The 22,387-nt window shown below is 40.8% G+C and overlaps 2 protein-coding genes across 17 annotated transcripts in view; both read left to right on the top strand.

Annotated features, from left to right (window-relative positions):
- Positions 1-13,503, top strand: part of LOC113008116 (plakophilin-4) — a 152,669-nt gene extending 139,166 nt beyond the window's left edge. For all 15 annotated transcript variants that reach the window (XM_026145289.2, XM_080291116.1, XM_026145287.2 and 12 more), the window contains 11 exons: positions 3,933-4,116; positions 4,859-4,976; positions 5,964-6,155; positions 6,301-6,474; positions 6,664-6,814; positions 7,896-8,088; positions 8,534-8,618; positions 8,969-9,086; positions 9,198-9,338; positions 10,120-10,184; positions 12,423-13,503. In XM_026145289.2, the coding sequence (XP_026001074.2) occupies positions 3,933-4,116; positions 4,859-4,976; positions 5,964-6,155; positions 6,301-6,474; positions 6,664-6,814; positions 7,896-8,088; positions 8,534-8,618; positions 8,969-9,086; positions 9,198-9,338; positions 10,120-10,184; positions 12,423-12,662 (1,661 nt within the window). In that variant the 3' untranslated portion in view covers positions 12,663-13,503. The remainder of the gene's footprint in view (positions 1-3,932; positions 4,117-4,858; positions 4,977-5,963; positions 6,156-6,300; positions 6,475-6,663; positions 6,815-7,895; positions 8,089-8,533; positions 8,619-8,968; positions 9,087-9,197; positions 9,339-10,119; positions 10,185-12,422) is intronic.
- A 4,008-nt stretch (positions 13,504-17,511) lies between these two features.
- dap1b (death associated protein 1b) lies at positions 17,512-19,719 on the top strand. 2 transcript variants are annotated; one of them, XM_026144764.2, is made up of 4 exons: positions 17,512-17,946; positions 18,747-18,843; positions 18,997-19,063; positions 19,179-19,719. In XM_026144764.2, the coding sequence occupies exons 1-4, from the start codon at positions 17,877-17,879 to the stop codon at positions 19,293-19,295; spliced, it is 351 nt and encodes a 116-aa protein (XP_026000549.2). In that variant the 5' UTR covers positions 17,512-17,876; the 3' UTR covers positions 19,296-19,719. The 2 variants fall into 2 exon arrangements, with proteins under 2 accessions (XP_026000549.2, XP_026000550.2); XM_026144765.2 differs by having other exon boundaries at positions 17,681-17,946; positions 19,000-19,063.
- The last annotated feature ends 2,668 nt before the right edge of the window (positions 19,720-22,387 follow it).

Raw genomic sequence — 22,387 nt, 5'->3', positions numbered from 1 at the left:
TTCAGGTCATGGGTCATGCTGGGGGAGACTCACAACCTGATCTCATCCCTTTACCTGCCTCCTCTTCCAACAGCTGTTGTGGTTATTGCTCTGTTCTTAATCACTTCTTCAGATCCAAAGGACAAACACACTGCTCTGTTATTAGCACCAGTAGATGAAACACCTGAAACTGCCATTCATGCACATACACACAGTCGTGCATCATGACTCCAGTGGACTTTACATTAACTTGCTTCACTTTTACTGACTTTCTTTAACCTTAACCTTAAACAATATCTGCTACTAAGCATAACCTGAATCTAAACTTATCTAAACATGTCACTGTGTTGAAATGTAATGATTTATTGTATAAGGACTTCTTCCCCAAAAGGAATAAACGTCCCCATTATATGACAGATTTAGGCCCTTAAAACATGAGTAATACCTGGACAACAAATACACACACACACACACACACACACACACACACACACACACACGCTCTGTTATTGCCCTGTTCTGACGTTTTATCTTGGTTTTACTTCCAAAACTTTGCTCCACACTGATTGCAATCAACATGCCAAACACTGTTTTTGCATATTCTGGACTTTGAAATATTAAATGACTGTTTAAACAAGAGCTTTTTTTTTTTAATTTAAAAAATAAATGTTTGTAAAAGATTACCTACTTCTAATGTACATACAGAGAAGCTGAATGGCATTAACCCACAAAGCTAGTTTTAGTTGCCAAGTCTTGGTGTGATTTGCTATGTTTGTGTTCTTGGAGAACAAAGAATGAGAAGATTAATAACCTTTTTTCAAGTGATAAATGATAAAGGTAATTTCATCTGAAAATATATCCATGACTTTCACTGCGTGCGGGGCGCAAAAATGAAAAATGCTCACTAACCTCAAAAGTACAAGCCGAGCTGATTTAGTCGATGCAGCATTAGAGATCAGACAGTACTGAAGCTTTTTTTTTTTTAACTCCAAAAATTAAAAGGTTAATAAACTGAGCCGGTTTTTTTTGGATGATCAGCAGCTTTATACTAACTGAACTGAAAGACGACCCAGTTATTGCTTCGCCAGGCAAAGTCGATGACGTGTCGACCTGTAGTTGAAGACACAGAAATGGTCTCCGGGGAGAAGTGACACATTTGGGGAATCAATCAAGATCACTTTCATTCCGCCTGTCGAAAGTGTTTAGCCTCACTTGGAGTGAAAAATGAGTGATTAATGAAAGTCAGCTTTGTTGGGCAGCTAACAAAATATACAGAAGCATTTAAATCACACCAGAGAGTTTTTGGACTGAGTCACAGACATCCTGGTGGGTATTGAAGTCATTTTAATAATTATAACATGAGTTCAGCTGACTAAATTTTCCAAAGTCGTCATCCACACATATTTAGCAAATGCAGCATGACATAGGCTTGCAGGACTGCATTATGACAGAATGTAATCAAGTGCATTGGATTAAGTACTGCTAAAATGTCAGAAAGCTCTTTAATTTCCAAGATCACTGCTTGTAATATTTTCAGATTTTATTTAGGAGTCTCTCTGTCTCTCTCCTTGTGTCTCGTTTAGCCTTTCAGTGTCATGTGTCCAATAAATATGACAATGCTGACTGTTGCGACACACATTTTCTGCAGGATACAGGTGTCTCAGTAGTCAGGATGAGTCTGTTCTTTGTGTATTTCTGTGATAAAAATGGCAGAACTGAAGTTGGTAAAAACACCAAATTTGCACAAGTGGGTGACTTAGATTAACTACATGTAAAATTTGGCAAGTGGCTGCTGATGAGGGGAAGTGGTGCCAGACTTACTCTGAACTCTGCAGGCAACTGTCAGCCATATACACCCAATAATCATTGCAGTTCTGAGTCACTGTGCCAGTGCAATCCCTTGTGGCCATTTAGTTCTTTATCGGTGATCTTTAGACGTTTACTCTGTTTGTGTTAAAAACCCAGAATGCGTTACAGCTGAGCTACTTCAGGGCAAAAGATATGTCCATTTAACTTCCTTAGCTGTTCTAACCACCTTCAGATTATTTATTTATTATTTTGGTGTTTTTTTCTCCATGCGTCTCCCTGTGTCCTCCTGCGCTCTCACAATTCACAACAATGTTTACCTTGGGTCAGCGTTTCAAAGGCAGGCCAAGGCACTGGAGAACAAGCCACTGAGTAGGGAACAAGGTTGACGTCGGTGCCTACAAGCATACATCTGTTCCGTCTGACTGTCAGGTGTAACTTATGGGTATTGCTGCTGGTGTTGCACCACTGACAGGATTGTCAGTCACACCTCAGTGAATTCTCCTGTTGATTTCTCCCGACATGCTGCCTCCACAGGATCAGTCTAAAATCCAGCTGAGAACATTCTTCCTACAAATTGACATTCAGTGGCTGTTTAGGAACTTGCCAGAGGCAGAAAGAGTGAATTGTGGAGTCAGAAGAAGAAGCAGGGAGGTTGGTCAGTGGACATGAGTGTCTTATCACTGCATTATTGGTCCTATTACAAGGCAGTCTGTGCGTGTCCCGTGAGAAAGGTAAACACAGAACTGAATGTGCTGGTGGAAGGAGCAAAGGTCAGTTAGTGCAGAATTAAACTGAGTCCCACTGAGTCAAGTTGAGCAGAGTCTACTAGTCCGCCTGACACAAAGCACAAAATGCACAAAATGACTCTTACACACACACAGACACACACTGCTGCCAGGCTCCAGTAAGAAGCACGTGCTGCATGTTAACTTTATAAGTTGCGTATCACATGATTTTCAGTGCCTCCCTGTTATTTTAGCATAATAAAAGGAAAGTAATGAAAGTTCACTAAAGGACTTTAATGGGTTTGAAAGCACTTTGATTTAGTGTTAATAAGGATAATGGTAAGAGAAATTGTTGATTAAATGACTGGCAGTGGCAGAGACCTTGCCGTCTTGGCAGGCATATATCTGTCTGTAAAGCTTCTTGCCAGCAGTCTGCCTCAATCGGGCTCTTGGGCCATATTACAGAGTATTATCGTCTCCATTGCTTCAATCAGAGCAGGACGGAGAGGCAGCTTACTGAAAGAAGATAAACAGTGAGGTTGAGAGAAAAGTAGCCAGGAAGACCTGTCATTATTTGTTTTACCTCTCCCAGTAGTGTGTCCATGTATATTACGGAGTTCCATGTAATAGCTTCATTGGTCTGTTGATCATGTGATGTGTTCTGAATGCACAGACTGAGGTGAGCAAGTGGTAGAGCAACAACAGCAAATGGATTCATTAACATGAAGCATTAAGCACTCACACATGAACCACTAACACACATGCACACTGTACTTGAAGCATTGTTTTGGCTGCATTTTGAACATGACACATGTATTCAGCCCTGAGTGTTTACTGTAGAATTCAGCTTGTGTAACATTTGTCTCCTGCAGGGCTACCAATGCCCTACAGCAGTCGGGCTGTGTCTTAGTGTAAGCCTAGCAGCAAGAGTCACCTAATTAGAAGAACATGTTACATGCCGGCTAATCCATGACAGATGCAGTATCAGAAGCTGCCACGACTGTGCGTGATTATCAGTGGTTACCAAAAGTATGTTTGAATTGAGTGAAATGATGGCATAATTTCTAAAGACTTCTACATTATTTATATTTCAATTGAAATGACTGAGCTGATGCCATATGGATCCCCACCCCATCCTTCTTACTATATTTTTCATTTCAAACAAATAATCTTTGCCGCAAGGATAGTCTGCAGAGATGAAAGTTGACTTGAATATCTGATGCCTTGATGTTCGAGCCGTGGTATAGTCATATCTTTACTCAGGTTCTCGGTTTGCATGTTGTCGGACACGTCCGCACACACTGAACTAAAAGCCCCCCTCTAGGTTAACCTAAGTGCACATGACAGCTCAGCTGACTTAACAGAAGGTTTGCACGCCTGCTTCTCAATGCTTGTGTTTGCATGTGGCTATGTCCTCAGGGGTGCTGTGGAACCTGTCGTCGTGTGACGCCGTCAAGATGACAATCATCCGGGACGCCTTAACAACTCTGACTAACACTGTGATCATCCCTCACTCTGGATGGAGCAGCTCCACCTTCGATGACGAGCACAAGCTGAAGTTTCACTCCTCTCTGGTGCTGAGGAACACCACAGGCTGCCTGAGGTAAACCACCTGATGATCACACTTGGCACTAGCTCCCCACTGTGGACATCTGATGCTATTGCATGTAATGACTGATGAGCTCATAGCGTGCGTTTGAAGAAAATATGATAATAAAGTGACCCGCCTCAAATCTAAAAATAAAAAATTTGTAGATATGCTCGTAAATCACTTTTTATTTAGCGAACATTATCAGGATGATGTGCATTTTTTCATAAATATGGGTTTAATGATTAAACACGATTTAGTGAAATGGGTACATTTTTCTGTCTTGTTGACGTTTTAAAGCCGTCACCATTTCTTTGAATATCACAGTCAAAACTATTGGAAAACTCACAACCTCTCTCCTGGGGCTTCTTCCTTTGAGAACAGTGCAGTGTGTAGAGCACAGCTTCTAATTGGTGCCAGCTAGTTTAGGTGATTGTTTGTGTAACACTGCACTCAAACATGCATAGGTGTGGTCGTTGGGTCTATACTTACTCAGCAAAGTACTGTAATTTCTTTAGTCAGACCACACACATGCACACCTCTCATACATTATGGATGGTGTATGGGGATTGCAAAGCCCACATCACACATTCGAGTGGGAGACACACACACGCATGTGCACAGCTGTCATTTTGTGTGTTTGCATATGCTCATCTGTTTGTTGAGCAAAGCGTGTGTGTGTGTGTGTGTGTGTGTGTGTGTGTGTGTGTGTGTGTGTGTGTGTGTGTGTGTGTGTGTGTGTGTGTGTGTTTCAAAGGAACCTGAGTTCAGCTGGTGAGGAGGCCAGGAAACAGATGCGCACTTGTGAGGGCCTGATTGACTCACTGCTCTATGTCATCAAAGCCTGTGTAAACACCTCTGACTTCGACAGCAAGGTACGCACAAAGACACCCATCCACTGATGCACACACACAAATACATTTAGCCAAGAGGGGAACATGCTGCCACATGATAAGAGGGAAGAATCCTACTCATCCTGATTGAATCATTTGTTTCCTTGTGCCTAAATGACCCTCAGCTGCCAGAAGCAACTGTTTCATGTGCTTTGTCATCCAAAGCACAACTCATATTTTCGCATTCTGATTGACCGGGCTGCAACAGTGGTTGCTCATATTACTAATGGCCATAGTTAGAACCACATAAGCTTAGGCTTCAGAATGCTTTAAATGTTCTGTTTCACACTATTTTTCAAGTCTTGGATCTCTTTGATGTCATAAAGAGCAGATGTACTTAATGGGAGACAGAGTCCTGGCTGTCTGTACTGTATGTGAGGGAAAGACAGTCAGAGAAAAGTTGGCTATAAGCGAGGGAGGCATGAAAGCAAGAGGAGGCAGAATGACTTGTTTCAGACAGAGGTGGAATTGAGGGGCCGCACCAAGGCCCAGTATAGATGAATAAGGGTTATGATGAGAGTTCAAGAATTAAAGATATAGAGCCGGAATGGCCATTATATATCCTTAACCTTTTTTATACAACTGGGTATTGCAAAAGCTCATTCATCTGTGAATTGTAAAGCCATAAAAAGTCAAGTGGACCATGTCTAATGTGAAGATCACCACTCTGGGAACTCGACCCTTAACCGTGTCAGTCATTCATGCTCATTGTCATTGTGTAAGGCAAACCCATTACAAAACTCAAACAGCGTGAAAATAAGTTTGTGTGCTCTGGTTGACGAATTTTGTCTGCCTTGCGTTCCAAATCTAATTGATATCATTGTATTACTGCAAATAGAAGGTGCATGTCCCACACACTGGCTGCAGATACTGTAGCATGCTGCACAGAGTTGTAGCCTTTGTCATGGTGATTAAAAGAGCATCTACTATAACTACCTGTTCCACTGCCTTTCTTCTTGTACCTGCCAGATTGTGGAGAATTGTATTTGCACCCTAAGGAACCTGTCATATCGTCTGGAGCTGGAGATGACAGCACCCAGACTGATAGAGGGGCAGGAAGTGGATGGCTTACTGGCCAGAGAATCTCCCAGTAAAGAGGTGGATTCCAGCTGTTGGGGCAGAAAGAAAAAGAAGAAGAAAAACAGCCTTCAGGAAGACACAGTGAGTGTGGGACTGTATCTTTAAAATAGCAAAATATTTCTATTATCATGTATGGTATACTGGAAAATGAGTGAAGACCACACAGAAAAGTTGCAATAATGTCATTATATACCACAGCCCGATAAACACTTATATTCTGATTCAGTGGGACGGTGTGGGGCCCATCCCTGGCTTCTCCAAGTCTCCCAAGGGTGCAGAAATGCTTTGGCATCCTTCGGTGGTTAAGCCTTACTTGACTCTGTTGGCTGAGAGTTCCAATCCTGCAACTCTGGAGGGAGCCGCCGGGTCTCTTCAGAACCTGTCAGCTGGCAACTGGAAGGTAAAGTACCTATATTCACTTTATATACACTCACTGATCACTTAACAGCTCAGCACGTCTGCATCGATCAAAGCTGTCACCAGTTTAATTCTGGAACTCACACGTGCTAAAACACACATCTTAAAACCAGACATCTTCCTGAGTAGGGTGTGGACCCTTCTCAAGTTTCACTGCTTTCTGTGTGCACAGTTTGCAGCATACATCCGTGCAGCAGTGCGAAAGGAGAAAGGACTGCCCATCCTGGTGGAGCTGCTTCGGATGGATAACGACAGGGTGGTGTGTTCAGTTGCCACTGCTCTGAGAAACATGGCATTGGATGTCAGGAACAAGGAGCTCATAGGTCAGGAGTCACACTGTCACACATTTTACACTATACACCATAATGACTCTGTCTGGATGAATAATATTAAACACAAATATAAAGCCGCCTTATTGTTTTTCCTATCGGATTCAGCATATTTAACAGTCCAGCCTCTACTCATGTTGTACCAATTAGGCAGAGGCTATGTTGTTAAAGCATTTAGCTTGGATACATGCCCTTACTCAGAATAAAACACCCACCTAAAGTGTGGATGTTACAAGCACATTATTTTCTGTTATTTAAGGAGGTACATAGATATTATATAGATGATCTTTAGGAAATTAGCTGAATAACGTGACTCTACACGACACTACTTATTAATATTTTAAACATTTTCCATCTAAGCTGGCTCTGTGATTTATACAGTGTGCAAACCGACAAATTGTTTAACAAATTGTTAAACAGTGGGGGTTTTTTGTTAGTTCAGTTTGTTTTTTTTAATTAATGGCAACTACAGAACAAGGGCCTTTTGTGACAATTTTAACTATTGGTTATTATTTTTTTTAATCTCCCTCTAGCCTTTTGTTTTTCATGAAACATTCTCATTTAATGGAAAAAAACCAAGCTTTTATGTGCTCTCTGTGGAGTTAATGAGGAGTTACAGTTCCAACAAAGCAGGGGTGATGCCTGTAGCAGGAAGGGTGGGGTGGGGGTTGGTTCTGATTTAAGGTGCCTTCAGTTTTGTGGTTGTGAGTTTATGCTGCAGGGTTTTTTTTCTTTTTCTTTTGGTTTTCTTACCACCAGGCTGCTGCTGTTTTACAGTAGGATGTACACACGCCAGTGTCCTTGCGTTGATGCAATGTCATTTAGGATAACTTTGTACAACACTGCAGGCTAAGCAAAATGAATATCAGCCCGATTATAGAAGCTCCACGGTGTAGTTTAGGTCACAGTGGAAGACCTTTACATTATGTAACATAGAGGGGGGGGGAAAACCAAACTTGTATGAGTGGTACTCCCCTCCCTTCTCCGTGCATAAGCATCTGCCTACAAACATGATGTACAGTAAGTGTGTCACAGTGTATTTCCTGCACGTCTCACCTCCCCTCCTCGCTCTTAGGGAAGTACGCGATGAGGGACCTGGTCAACCGTCTCCCTGGGGGGAACACCACCCTGCTGTCAGACGAGACCGTGGCAGCCATCTGTTGCACCCTGCACGAGGTCACCAGCAAAAACATGGAGAATGCAAAGGCTCTCGCTGACACGGGCGGCATCGAGAAGCTGGTCAACATAACCAAGGGCAGAGGAGACAGGTGCGCTACAGAAGCTCGTATTTGTCTGAGAGTTTGTTGTTTTTTTTCTCAGTGATACACACCCGACTGTAACTTGTGCACACGGTGGAAAAACCCCCACCAGAGTCGTGGATGGGGATAAAAGGCTGTTTTGGGCACTGACCAGCTGGAGTTTTATACAAACACACACACACCTAAGTAACACTTTGATGCTTGGAGAAGGAGAAGTTTTAGCCACAGGGAAGGTGGCATTGTATGCATTGAGGTTTTATGTCCCTGTGGAATGATGGCACAGCAGCTATTTCTAGCCTGCTATATATTCAGTAATGTTCCAGGGTAAAACACACTGAGGACAAACTCTTTCCTCAAACATCATGTCCTGTAATATTTACATTGTGTTTTTAAAGGAAGGCTAAAGGCATTCAGGAATACCCTAAAACATTTGGGCTTTTGACTGTTTCTCCAGGTACTCTATGAAGGTGGTTAAAGCAGCTGCTCAGGTGCTGAACACACTGTGGCAGTACAGAGATCTACGTGCCATCTATAAAAAGGTAATGACATTGAGTTTGGTCCTTTCTGGTGTCCGGTTTAATGTCTGTGAAAAATACACGGCATATCAAAAAGAATTATCTGATTTTAAAGTGTTTTAATTCTGAAGCAGTTCACTGGTCATGACTGAAACATGTACAGGTAGAAAGAAGAGAGGGATCTGTGGCTTTCACATGGTTGCTGACAGGTAGTGTAACAATAGCCTGACATGCTTGCAAAAGTATGGGATGAGTTTGAGTATCGTATGTGCTTTAAAAAATATCTATCCTTTTGAAATCAGATAGTTCTTTTTGATACATCCAGCATATTTATCCAGAGGATCAATGTTTTCCTCTCCCCACTACCCCAACAGGATGGATGGAATCAAAACCATTTCCTCACACCAGTGTCCACACTTGAGCGAGACCGGTTCAAGTCCCAGCCCACCCTCCCCACCAGCAACGTTCAGATGTCTCCAGTCAACCACCCTGGTACATTCAGTTCACTCCATTCCGTGCCCAGTCGAAATAGACACTGTCTGTGAGACCGGAAAACCTCTGGAATTTAATGTTACGAAACGTGTTTTCTTTTTTTCCTTGCAGCTGCCAGCGCCACGTCGTCTCCTGCACTGCTGGGCATCAGAGAGCATAGAGACACCATCAGAGATTATCAGAGAGCACAGTCAACTATGCAATTTTCTAATTACCAAGGAGACAACAGTATTCATAAAAAACAGTATACAGGTACACACCTGAAAGCCACTCGGGGTTACACTCCTTAAAAATTTAATTTGGCTCACACTCACCATCTGCACCAGACTGCGTGCTGTTACACACTTGCTGCTATTCGGGGCGTTATCTGTTTTATCTTTCGTAACGCTCCAAGCGGATTCTGTGACCAGTCTCCTCTCGTTGCCAAGACGGTCCTCTCTTATCATTTCCACCAACCCCTGCCAGCCCCATCACAGTCAGTTGAATTCCGACCGCTTCAGGGCTGTTTTTGTGCTGCAGTTGGTCTGCACAGCACTAAAGTGGACCAACCAGCCAGGAGTGGACACTCCACAGTGGTGCCATTGTTAGCATCACCAGGTCACAGCTTGCAGACAGGGCCAGTGAGTGGGTACCCAGACATACTACAGTCAGACAAGAGCTCTCACCAGCCTACTCTGGTTGGTGAGAACAGGGGGGAGGCCAGAGTAAACAAAATGAGCCTGCAGCCTCAAAAATTCATCTATTACATAGGGAAGTGGAAATTGAGTTTCTGGATTCCACCCGTTGGATAAAGTGCCAGTGGAAATACCCATCCCATGGGCTGTATAAACAACAGAACAGCAGTGGCCAAGTCTATTATTTGGTGTTATTTCTCTCCAGCGTAGCGCGCCACTTCTTGATCCTCTACTATCAAAATACAGACATTTGCCCTTCAGGGATGTGCTGACTTTTTTCACTGATATGAAGTGTTTTGGCATCAAGTTCCACTAATCCATCTAAGGCAACACTCACTTTATTTATTTATTTTTTCCAGGGTCTGGAAAGCCGTCTCCGTATTACTACTCATCACCCACAACAGAGGAGCCCCGAAGAACACAGGTGAATGCAGTAATTCTGCACAAATGTCTGGTTGCACTCCACAGCCTCCCCTTCTCATCTTGTCTCGTATGCCTGCTCTGATGTGGCTGTACAGAGGTAGAGGTTGTTTTGCTGTGTATATGCAGAGATTGTTTATTTCTCTGTTTGCCTGTTAGCTTTGTTTATTTGTGCAGACTATTTCTACTGTTATTTTTGTAGTGTTTGGGGTTTTTTTCAGTGTGATAGCGTAGTTTACAGTACATAATATTGCAATGTACACAACAAATGATTAATTAATCAAACTAAAAAATAAAAAAATATGATACTAGCCTTAAGAATTCATATTTATCGTAGTGTTTGGTGATATAAGCTGGCACAAGGCACATGTCTGAGATCCCTCCGCTGCACTGTATAAGCACGACCAACCCTTCTAACCCGCTTGACTAATACAAAGAGACTGACACGTATTCCACCCCGGATGAATGACAATGCTGCGAATGACCCAGCACATCAGCTATTGTTTGAGTGAGATTGAATGTGACTGCTGGGATTGGGATGGTCTGGGTACGTCTCAGGCACTTGTCTCTGTTGGACACATCCATGTGTGCCCATTCAGATAACAGGCACGGAGAGGAGGCAGGAGGGAGGAGATGCTGCACAAAGACAGAGTTCTCTTATGTCCTTCATTGCTTCACATTTCTGGCTAAAGACGGTCATTATTCATTTCAGACATTTATAAATCCCATCCATTTTGTTGGATTTCTAACATTTACCTTGAAGCTGTTTTTGTTGCATTAGTGGCCAGAGACGTGCAGGCGAGAAGATAATTGATTAGCCTATTGTCTGAAAAATCTCCAGCCACACTAACGAGCGTTTGTCCTGAATCTGCTGAGATGTTTGTTTATGCCGTTTCATTTTGTTACCACCATACAGAAGATTGATTTGAGATATTTTTTGTGTTTTGACAGGACGAACAAGAGTTATGTGCTTAAAGGCATAGTTAAGTTTTTTTTATTAAATCTTATTTTCTCTCTTGCTGAGGTTTCTAGAAGAAAGTCTGCCCCTGAGCTGTTGTTTTGACAGTCGCTGTCCGCTTGATTAGGTGCACCTATAAAACTCCTTGTTAACACAAACGGCTAATCAGCCAATCACATGGCAACAACTCAGTGCATTTAGGCTTGTGGGCTTGTAGGTGAGGTCAAGATGAATCCGAATGGGGAAGGAAGGCGACGCAGCTAAGAACAGGAAACAGAGGCTGTAATTTGCACACGCTCACAAAAATTGGACAGCTGCTGGTGGTGTAATGGTGTTGGGGCATATTTTCTTTGTACCCTTTAGATCCCTTAGTACCAAAGGTCAGTGAGTGTATAAACAAATGGGGACAGAGCCTTTACTTTATTTTCAACACTCAAATATACATATTTTTTTGCCTCAAATAAAAGTAAAAACTCTTTAACAACATAGATTACATAGACATTACAGTAAGTCAAGGAAAAGGATAAGTACACGTACCTACATATGTCTTGCGCTGACATTGTTGCGATCCTCTACTGAGGACATGAATCAGTGTAACACCAGTTTGCAGTTTTGTCTCCGGGCAGCGTCTTCTGATCCACTGTGCTCAACTTTTTGTTTAAATTGTCAGTTTACTCTTTAAAGCTGAGAAGCTAATGTTTAGAGGTGCTTGTAGGTGGATTTCTAATCATCTAGGTGGAGATTTGCAATTAAGATTTTCCCAAAATGTTACCGTGTAGTGTGGTTATATTTATAGTGAGGTGTAAGTGTTCCTGAAAGTATAAGCAGCAGTACAATATGAAGATAAATAAAGTTTGTTCACTGAAATTAAGCTACACGAGAACTATCATTAAAACTTAGAATGAAATCTGAATAATACTTTGAAATAAGTGCTGCACGGCCAAGGCTGCAAACATCAGTGAAAACTGCCTAATTAAGTAAAGGTTAAAGGATTTTTGAAAACGTGTGCGCAGAGAAATGACCTCCTGTAAATGTTGCATGTGAAATGATTGGACATTTTAATAATAATTATGCATTACATTTCACAAAGCGTTGGGATGTAATTGGCTAAAGTGGAGCTAATTTAATTTACTTTACATGCTGGCAGGGGAAAGGGGACAGCAAAGGCTTAATTTGCTACCTTTATTTTCTTTTGAGTTTAAGTTTGAATCTTTAACGTAACGACTGTTGTAAAACTCAAGTTTTCAGAACCGACTCTTGATACTTGCCTCTCGTTCCTTGCAGCCTCTGTATTATTCAGATGAGCCGAGCAGGAGAAACTACGATACATACAGAATGTACCTGCAGCACCCACACGGCTACGACGACTCGTATTTGGAGGAGGTCATCACTTACCCTCCCACCTTCAGCTCTCAGCCTCATGGACTGAAATCCACCTGTAACTACGTGGACTATTACGCTACCACACGGACGCCTTCGTTCAGGGCAGAGCAGTACCCCGGCTCTCCAGACTCCTGGGTATAGGTCTGGAGGTGCTACCGTTTCACCATCACTTCGGTTTGTAACTGGGGTGCGTCTTTACCCTGCAGCAGAGGCGAGGAACACACAGGAAATGACAAACTTACTTTTTTTCATGAACTTGGCTTCATACATGTTTGTTTTGTGGATGTGTGTGTATGGAGGAGAGTTCAACTGAGTGATAACAGATGGAAAGATGGGATGTGAGCCAAAGAAGGAAATCAAGGAATGTCTTTTTTTTTCTAATTATTTTTTATTTAGATGAGAAAGATGGAATCATGCTGTGAGTCTGTTGAGAGCAGATATTGGGACACTACAGTGAGGAGACATGCGTCCTACTCTGTCTAGATGTTAGGTTAATTTTTCTTTTCGAAACTCTTAGCTGTGATAGCATGGTGAAAGGTGTGAGTCATGTAAACGAAGGTCCGCGGTAAGAGTCGAGACTGGAGGAATATGTATGTGCCGAAGCCAAAATGGATCATGAACTCATATCTGTTTAAAAAATGAATCCAAAAAAAAACATAAAATAAAAAAATAATCAAATGAAAAATAGTTAACTAATGATGTTAGCTTGTACAGAGGGATCAAATTATATCTGTACTTAATGTTGAACCTGTGTAATGCCATGGAGTCTTGTACATTTTTCGTTTTATTGTAAATACAGAAAAAAAAAACATGTTACCTGGTTTACACTCAACAGCACTGGTTGGAAAAAACAAAAAAACTAAAAGAAACTTGTGCCATGTTAGGTCTCTGATATATAAATATACAAAGAAATATGTGGACAAAGATGGCATCATAACACAACAACGACAACGTAATAAAAGGTCAAGTTTTGTTTTTTAAACTGTGTGAGAGAGTTTCTTTGCATCTCCAGTTTACTGACATTTTGTCCACGTGTGCAAAGAGAGTGAATGAATAGATCAAACCCTTTCTGCTCTGGTTGTAATATCCTCTATCCTGCCTGGGAAGCATATTTTATGTATTTGCACAGACATGAGTAGTGAGCCTTAAACCACCTGTGTTTTATAAAAGCCGTGTGGCACCCTGGAGCACAGCAACCAACACTGATCGGTAGCGGACTCTGCGCTTACACCTCGACTGACAAACCGTGCTCTTGGGACGGAGAAAAAAACCTTGTTTTAAAATGTTTTTCAAATATCGATGCTGAATATGAGCGACGTGTGGTGCAAATGTATTTAAGATGAAAGATTCCAGGATGATTTTCTGTCACGCTACAAACTCTGCAAAATGGTGACGAGGGTCAGGGATGATTTGTGACAGAAGGATAGCAGCAGTTATTCACTGTGTCAGGAAATTAAAATATGCTACTGTGGGCCATGTATCAATGTAAAATATAAGTAAAAACCTGACAATATTAGAGACATGTACTCCTTCCCATCCAATATACGTACACTATTTGAAAAAAATGGATTGGGATAAACTAATCGTCTCTTGTTGATGTAAATAAAATTTTCCAAGGCACCGAGCCTCAATATGAGATCAGCAAAAATTGTTTTTGAATTGTGACTCAATAATGGGTCAATAATAATTAAAAAAATATGGAGCTGGAATACTGACAGGGTTCAATTTCCTGTGGATCGGGGCCAGTACTACTTAAAAGATGAAATACAGTTGCTCTTTAGGCCTAAAATGATTTGAATAAACACACTGCTGAAAGTTTGGTAAACTTAAAGTTTTTTAAAAGAACACCAACACAGCGTGTTATAATCACCAGACTGAACAGCTTTATATACTTGTAGACAAACTGAGATGTTCAAGTTCATCTATATTCATCTTTTTTTTTATTTGCATACAAACGCAATTTAAAATTCTTTAGATCTCATAATTAATGTTGTTTCATGCCCAGAAGGTATTTGATGGGTTGGAGTGGGGTTATCTCTCTTTTTCAGATCATCAAAGAATTTGATTTTTACTCATATTCCTCTTCTCCACCAGCCTCCACTTTCAGAAACCAGCTACACTTCCACATGAGACGGGCCTTTTTCTTGCTTAAGTAGTTGCAACTCTATGGACTGTGCTGCTTATAGTAAAGCTGGCATTAAGGGAATACATACGTTTATACCGACCATTAATTGGCTTCGGCCTACAAAAGACACTTGCATCCAGTTTTCCCGGCGTAGTCCCAGGAGCCTTAGTCTGCTAAACTGCTTTGCCAAAATATTGCGAAATGGACTTAATTTACAAAGCAGTGAGATTATCCCAGCCCCTGATTTCATTTAATTCATTACCCCTCAAAGTAAGTGCACGCAAATTAAAGTACCTAATAATCTGGGTCACATATGACTTCATACACCCAATTTTCCCCTCACTGCAGTTTCTTCTGAAACAAAATTCAGAATGTTAGCGCTTACTGAATTTATCAGGAGGAAGAATAAATACAGGTGAAGTCAATGTGCAATCTGCTTTTAAATGCATGTAAGAGCACAGCTACGAGCCAGGACTGTCTCCCATAACTTTAAGGACTTTTTTTTTTAAAAGCTGCTAATGTTATATGAGCATTATTGACAGGAATTTCATGGCACAGCCCCTAGAGATGGAGAACTAATCTGATCTGCTTAAACTCCCCACCCGATCTCAGCCTATAAACGGGTCCAAATATCATTGTGAAGCATTATTTAAAGATCTGAATACAGTTCATATGAACACTTTTCACTCAGTCTTGATCTATATTGATCTATATCTAATTAAGAAGTCAGCTTTTTATAACAATAAATGCAGATCCAGAGTCTGATGTGCTGCAAAAAAAAAAACCCAACAACCTCATCACACTTTCATATCGATTGATGGAGTAATGCTAAAGCACTATTTTCCCTAAACTCTCTTTTGAATTTCTTAATCTCGGGTCTCTCGGGATACTTTATTCCTTTTTAAACTCATTTTGGATCTTCTGACTGGGAGGAACACTTGAAGGACCAGCTTAAGTTTAGAGAACTAGCTATATAGCATACACTGCTTAGGAGGCTAAATAGGTTTAGGACTACATGTTGAACCCATAAGTGACAAGTCACATCATCAGCCAACAAACGAGGCAGATCTTTACATTAGTCTAAAACAATATTTAAGTTTCATACACTGCAGAAATATCCACAAAACTATTAAGTGCAGTAATGAGAGACCTCCCTCAAGATAGCGCCTACATGCTAGCTGCCAGGCAAATTAAATATGAGTTTAGCTAAATGACTTCCTAAACAAAAGGAAAATTGACCTCCAGTCTTTTTTAATACACTTATACATTATTTAAAGAAAGTTTGCTTTATGCAAGAAAGTGTGCTAAGAAATGTGATGCTATATGACAATTATTTTTTAAGAATGAATGCATTGATACTGCAATTTTGCACTACATAGTACATGCATTTTATTCTTAGTATGTTGTATACTTAACTATTGGAACTGATTTTGTTGGTTTTGTACTTCTCGATATGATCTTGTTTTCCTTGTTTCATCTACGGTGAAGGTTCTGATAACTAAAAGGTACAGTAATACTATAACTGCGATGGGGTTCAGCTGGGGTGAGGAAGAATTATGTTTTTCCAGTTGTGCCTGTGAGGGGTTTTTTTTTTTTTTTTCATTTCTTAGTATTTAGACTTTATTTTATGCACCAAAAAACCACTTTGAGCACAAACGAGAAAAAAATACTGTCAAGAAAGGAAGAAAAAGCCAGACCCGACCAAAAGCGCAGCCACCGTTCAAATTAAACTAAAACTAAAGAAGATTCAAGTTAAAATACAATAAACTGCAGCTTGCCAACTGCACAAACAGGAAAAGGAAACTAAGCACATCAGCAGCTTTTCCTTCTTCTGGAGCCTTTTGGCACACAGAATAAAGGTAGGAGTTAAGAAACAAAACAACAGCTATAAATATAACTTACATTAACCAACACAGCAGCAACCTTTGTTATATTTAGATGGTAAAAAATAAAACATGCAGCAGAACTGCAAAAAACAGTCTCCTTGTAATTGGTAAGAATGTGTTAGGGCACCCTTTTCTATGCACAAAATATAAGCAAGAAAATATACTAAAACTGAAAAATAATGAAGTCTCGAACTTTTTTTTTTTTCTCAGAACAAAAAGCTGGTCCACCTTAAGGCCCACGCGTTTCAAGCAGCTTGGCACTGTGCTGCACATTACCAACATTTCAGTTAAATTAACACAAGCCAGCTGACAGTTAGCCTGCAGCTTGTGCATACCCGGGAAGGCAACAACACACGCATTTTTCAGCATTAATGCCCCCATAGTTCATGCATATGCAAGCTGTGAAGCTTCAAACCTGTACATTCAAGGAAACTGCTGTACAGTCACAGAACTTAGCAAAGTCACAGATTCGAAGAACCTGACATTAAAGGCACAGATCATTCAGGTTATAGACTGATCTGTATTACCTGTAACCTGTGACGTGTATCACAGCAGACATTACAATGGACAACGGCTCAGCTCAAAACACTGTGCAGGTAACTATTTGCTCTAACATGTGTATTTAATATCCAATCAGGTATACTTTCCAGTGTGTTTCTGTCACTTTTCTGCTTGTTGGGATAACACACCTTACCTCTAGTCAGTCTTACCTTCTCCATTAAACATAAAGAAACATTAGTGTGTCAACAATAAACTTTCAAGTCTCATCTCCCCTCCACAACTGACCTCAGTTAGATACACATGCAAAGATCTGACAGTCCTTTCTGTGCTTCAGCTTTAAACATGGTGGCACTATCGCTGCTTACTTTGGATCCTCATGCTGGATAAAAGAGTCTAATGCGATGAAAAAATATCTGCCTTAAAATGACACAGTGTTATTTTCTTCTTCACTGAATATATTCGTGCAATCGAAAACTTCCTCTGGGGGTTTGTGTCTGTGGGCTGTCATACCTAGAAATAGTTTAAGTGTGGTTAAAACTCTTTTTGTTGCCAATCTTGAAGTTTTGTGAAAAGATTTTCAAAATAAGATCAAGTAACAGTAACATAAATCAGCTGCAGTTAAATCGTGCTGCAAACCGCAAACGGTTAGTGTACAGTTTCATTTTCTCGGTAAACTATCAGCGGGTAGAGAAAAAGAAAAAAGAAGGTGAAAACAAAGAGGCGTTTCGCTGGCCGCAAACTTCCTGTAGCCTCGCGGGACGTCATCTCTGTTGTAGAGAATAAAAACAGCGGAGTGGGCGTCGAGGACAGTTTGGTGCTTTCACTGCGGAAAGTTTTTAAGAAATGGTGCAACAACTCCCCAAATCTGGAGCGAAGGAGGCTGCTCGGCTGAAAGCTGGCCACCCTCCGGCAGGTAAGCCGTGTCTCTCTGATAGCTGCCTGCTCTTTTTTTATTTATCTTTTAAAACTTTATTAAAGCTTGAGAGTTGTTGTTGTTGTTTTTCCTTTCCTTGACCCAGTTACAGAGTCGTTCAGAGCGAGTCGACCCCGCTGCAGTAACGTAACTTTTGCCGTTAATTTGACACGCAGTATGAAAAAGTGCGATAGCTGGAGCTGACTGGCTGCTGTGGCATTGGAGTACTAAAGTGCAAGAAGCGTCATCGGCATGCTTTTGTTTGAAGGGAGGCCTGTTAGGTGCACCGTGCAGTGCTATTCGTGCAAAGCTGCGGAACAGTAGTTAACTTTGCATTAACAGCTGCAGCTTGAAGCGGTGTCACTCATCTGTTTACGAAGACGATCTGACAATGTGATACTTTCGTTTGTACGAACTTTTGTGCCATTACTATATATGTTTTGGGGGGGTTTTTTTGTGGTTTTTTTTGGACGCCATGGCACATTAATTTTATTTCATATTATGAGGGACAGACTGCAGAAACTATCATGTGTCCAGGTTTTAAGAAAGTACAGAGTGTTTGATAGTTTTTAGGATTATAGGTCACCTCTGCACGATGAAGCGGACAACGAAGTGACTACTTTTTGAATGAATGCTAGTGTTCATAAGCTTGAACTGCAAGTGCAAAAAGTGAGAGAAAAGAGTTGAAAACCTTTGTGGTTTTTACTTTCCACTCTTCTGTCTCAGTTGCATGAAATGCACTGTAAAACACTGCTTTGACACAGATTGTTTTTTGTTTCTTTCCTCTTTTGCATCACTAGTAAAGGCCGGGGGTAAAAGGGTGGCCAAGAAAGGCATGGAAGAAAATGCCACCCATGCAACTCCAGAAAAGGACACCAGGAAGTCTGATAAAATCAGGTATGCTCACACTCTGCAGTAAATGTGCTTGAGCTGAAAACAAATTTAGCTTCAAACATTAGTGTGTAAGAATGCCCAGCAGCATTTCGATCATATAGGTCACTAACTTTGCTTTAAAAGCTGAGTATAACTCTGTTTTAAAAACCTGTGCAGCAGGTCCCTTGCCACCCCCAACAGGATGCAACAAGTTGGCATACTTCTAACAGGAACCCTCGACAAGGTAAACAAAGCATTAACTCTTAAAAAAGCGAGTTAATTCCTTTCCGAGCCAACTGGGTTAGTTGCAGTGCTTCAAAGTATTGTGGATAATAAACCTCCTTCCTGATGTTTTGCAGCTGAGCCACGACTTCCCAGAAACACCTGTGAGCGTGAGGCACAGTAAGGTGCGCCCCGCGGTGGAGAAGTCGCACTCCCCTCGGATCGTTTTCATCCAGCAGCCAAGGAAGTATTGAACTTTTTCGGGCATGCCCTAGAGGGAACCATGTTAAGTCAGCCGTTAAACACCAATGTGAAGTGTTAGACACATGAGGAGACTGAGACTGACAGGTTGCCTGTAAAGTGTTGATGGAGTGAAAGCTTTCAAGCTTCGTTTACTTAGAAGGAAGAAGGAAAAAAAAAAAGCTCTTTGGGGCCAAGCTTGTATGTGAATACTATAAACCAGCACTTCATGCATCTTTTCTGGCATAATAATAGAATTCTATATTTGTATTTGTCATCTGATTGGAAAACAAAAGCATTTGGTGGGTATGAGTATGTTTGAAGGGAGGGGTTAAGTTACTGAGTTTTATAAGGGTGCTTTTAAGGGGAATCTTCACTTTGTATTGCATGGCAATTGTATTAGATTTATTAAAAAACAAAAAAGCGGACTGCAAGCCATCACTGTGTTATGTCTCTGTTTATTTCTTGGAACAGTTTTCTGTTCATTCACTCTAAAATGGCCACAAGGGGGCAGCAAATGGCCATTTATAACTTTAATAAACCAGACTATCTGGTCATGGATTTCACAAGTCAATCTCTAAGCTGCGTGCATCTATGCAATATATATATATGCTTATTTATAATTATTTACTTACTTTTTACTTATTTACTTATATTAAATGCTTGCTTCTATCCATCTAGCCTCTTTCATATAGTGACTGAACCGTGATATCGTAATGTTCCAGCAAGTCCACCCTCTATGTAGCCAAACTATTTTAATTATCCCAGTATGTGTGTGCAGTGAGTCGTAGTTAAACAGTGAGACGGATGAAAGGGGAAAAAGAAAACTCTTCCATAAAAGCTAGTTTGGTCTTGTAGGATTCACAGAGCTGATCTTTGCTTTAGAACATTTTGCCCCCAATTCCATTCGGAGCCTGTCCATGATCTATATCTTGACCATTTTTTTTGGAACCTTTTCCAGGGTTCAGTATCTCCATATGCATTTGGCAATACTACTGCGTAGTGGTGATTTTTTTCTTTCTTTTAATATGTTGGATAAATTGCAGAAACCACCAAGACTCCACGTGTCTGGAAAGTGAAAGTCAAAAGGGATTGCAGAAGTGTTATTGTTTTTAGTGTCAAGGCTGTGCTACAGGTCACCTCTGTGCAATATGAACCAGACAGGTGCTGTGACTGTTGGGTTTTAATCATTTTCAGGGATGCCTCTTGAATGCAGGCTAGTAAACTCAAACTGCAGGTGCCACATTTCACAAGGTAGATGGGGAGAGAGAGAGAAACAAACTAATCTGCTTTCCACTTTCTGCTCCTCAGGATGAGCTGCAAGAGACAGATGGTCAAACAGGAGTTTGAAACAGATTGGATAAAATAAAAACTGTAAAGAAATCTCTCTCAGCCAGAGTACTGCATGCTGAGCACACACAAGAATGACAGACATTTGTGTGGATTCATGTCAGAATACCAAAGTGACTTAATTGATGTATTTGTTGCTGGATATTTTCAGTTCCATGCAGATTTATTTCTATAGTGCAAAATCACAAAAGTCACCTGGTGCTTTGTCCTCTAAGGCAAAATCCTTACAATATTCTGGAGTAAACAGCAATCAAGTGAACCCACTTTGCGACAGTGGAAAGGAAAAAAAATCCTTTTTAACAGGAAGAAACCTCCAGCAGAACCAGGCCCAAGGAGGGGCAGCCATCTGCCGTGACTGGTTGGAGGGTGACGGGACTTAACGCAATCTAGCGGGGGGGAAAGGCAACATTTGAATGACATGCTGCAGTGGTGTTTAAACACGGGGAGTGCAACGAGATGAGTGGAGAAGAAGTGCTCAGTGCATCAGATGAAGTCTGAGTCTATTTTTCAGGTCTTATTGGAATCTGCACATTACAGCAGTTTCCAAGGGAATTGTGAACTCATAACCGCTGAAGACTTTCACACACCAGTTTCACCCGAGAGCATCATCATCAACAACAACAAAAAACAAACTCGGAAAATAGGTGTTTTATCTTCCTTTTTTTTACTGGAAGAAATGTGTGTCACTGTCCATGTTCCTTCCCAAAGTATATCATCATAACTGCAGGATAATAATACACAAAAAGTATTTTTCTTTTTTGCAAAATGCAGAAAATATCACAATGTAAAGATTTTTTTATGTAAGACCCCATTTTCCACCAAAACTAAGATTTCTGATCATTCCTTTTTCACAGCAGACTCTTGTCACCTCAGCACAATGTAGAACAATTATCATCATATCGCTTTATATTCTTGCTGTTAACGAATTGGTGTTAAAAAAGAACCAAAAACTTTTGCAAGATTGCGCTGAGATTAATGTTTTTCCCTCAGAACAAGCTGCATAAAACAATGTTACCTCATGAGGTCACCACAGACTAAGGTGCACTACGAACTTCACTTGCCACACCAGACTGAGTCAAACCGTATGGAAAACCTTACTCTGGATCTAATTGCAATAATCCAGTAACCTAATTTGACACGTGTGCTGTAGTTCGTGAAATTTTTTATATTTATTACTCTATGTAAAACTAGCATTTCGATCAAGCTGTAATATTAAAATGTTAAAGTCAACAGGTTTATGGTCAAACTATGATTCAGCAGTATGCACAAAGCCAATGAGCAACATCCTGCTTTCAGCAGCCACTAATACAGACCTAAACCAATTAGACTTCATTTACATAAAAGCTCTGACTCACGTTTCAACTTCCCTCCTTCTAATGCACATCGTCGAGGAGGAAATTACACAGCATACTTGCTAAGTTTGCAAACAGTAAGACAACTGGCAATTTAATGTATTTAGCTATCAGCTGACTATGAAAGTTTGGAGATTTTAAATTGCCTACATGTGCCCAGAGTGAATATTGTTGCTGAAAAAGGATGACCAGAAAGCATTAATGCAAAGCAGTGTGTTGGTGCAGCAGCCAGCCCATCTGGTGCCATGTTACTCTTTATGTTCTTGGAAGGATTAATGAGGCCATGCATATATTTTACAGACAGTTTAATGTCCACATGTAAAATCGACAAATGCAAAGTAGCACATAGCTGCAATCAGTTATCAGTGCAGAGTAAAACTCCATTTAGGATCTGAAACAAGTAT

This window comes from Astatotilapia calliptera, chromosome 16 (genome assembly GCF_964374335.1).
Source record: "Astatotilapia calliptera chromosome 16, fAstCal68.1, whole genome shotgun sequence".
NCBI lineage: Eukaryota > Metazoa > Chordata > Actinopteri > Cichliformes > Cichlidae > Astatotilapia > Astatotilapia calliptera.
Note: the sequence above shows the minus strand (reverse complement) of the source record. Positions and strands in the feature narration are given on the sequence as shown.

Bases quoted from the DNA above. Each gene is read 5' to 3' on its own strand.
- dap1b (XM_026144764.2), top strand. From the start codon at position 17,877: ATGGTGCAACAACTCCCCAAATCTGGAGCGAAGGAGGCTGCTCGGCTG. The intron at 17,947-18,746 runs GTAAGCCGTGTC...TTGCATCACTAG, and splicing joins AGCTGGCCACCCTCCGGCAG to TAAAGGCCGGGGGTAAAAGG. The intron at 18,844-18,996 runs GTATGCTCACAC...AAACCTGTGCAG, and splicing joins AGGAAGTCTGATAAAATCAG to CAGGTCCCTTGCCACCCCCA.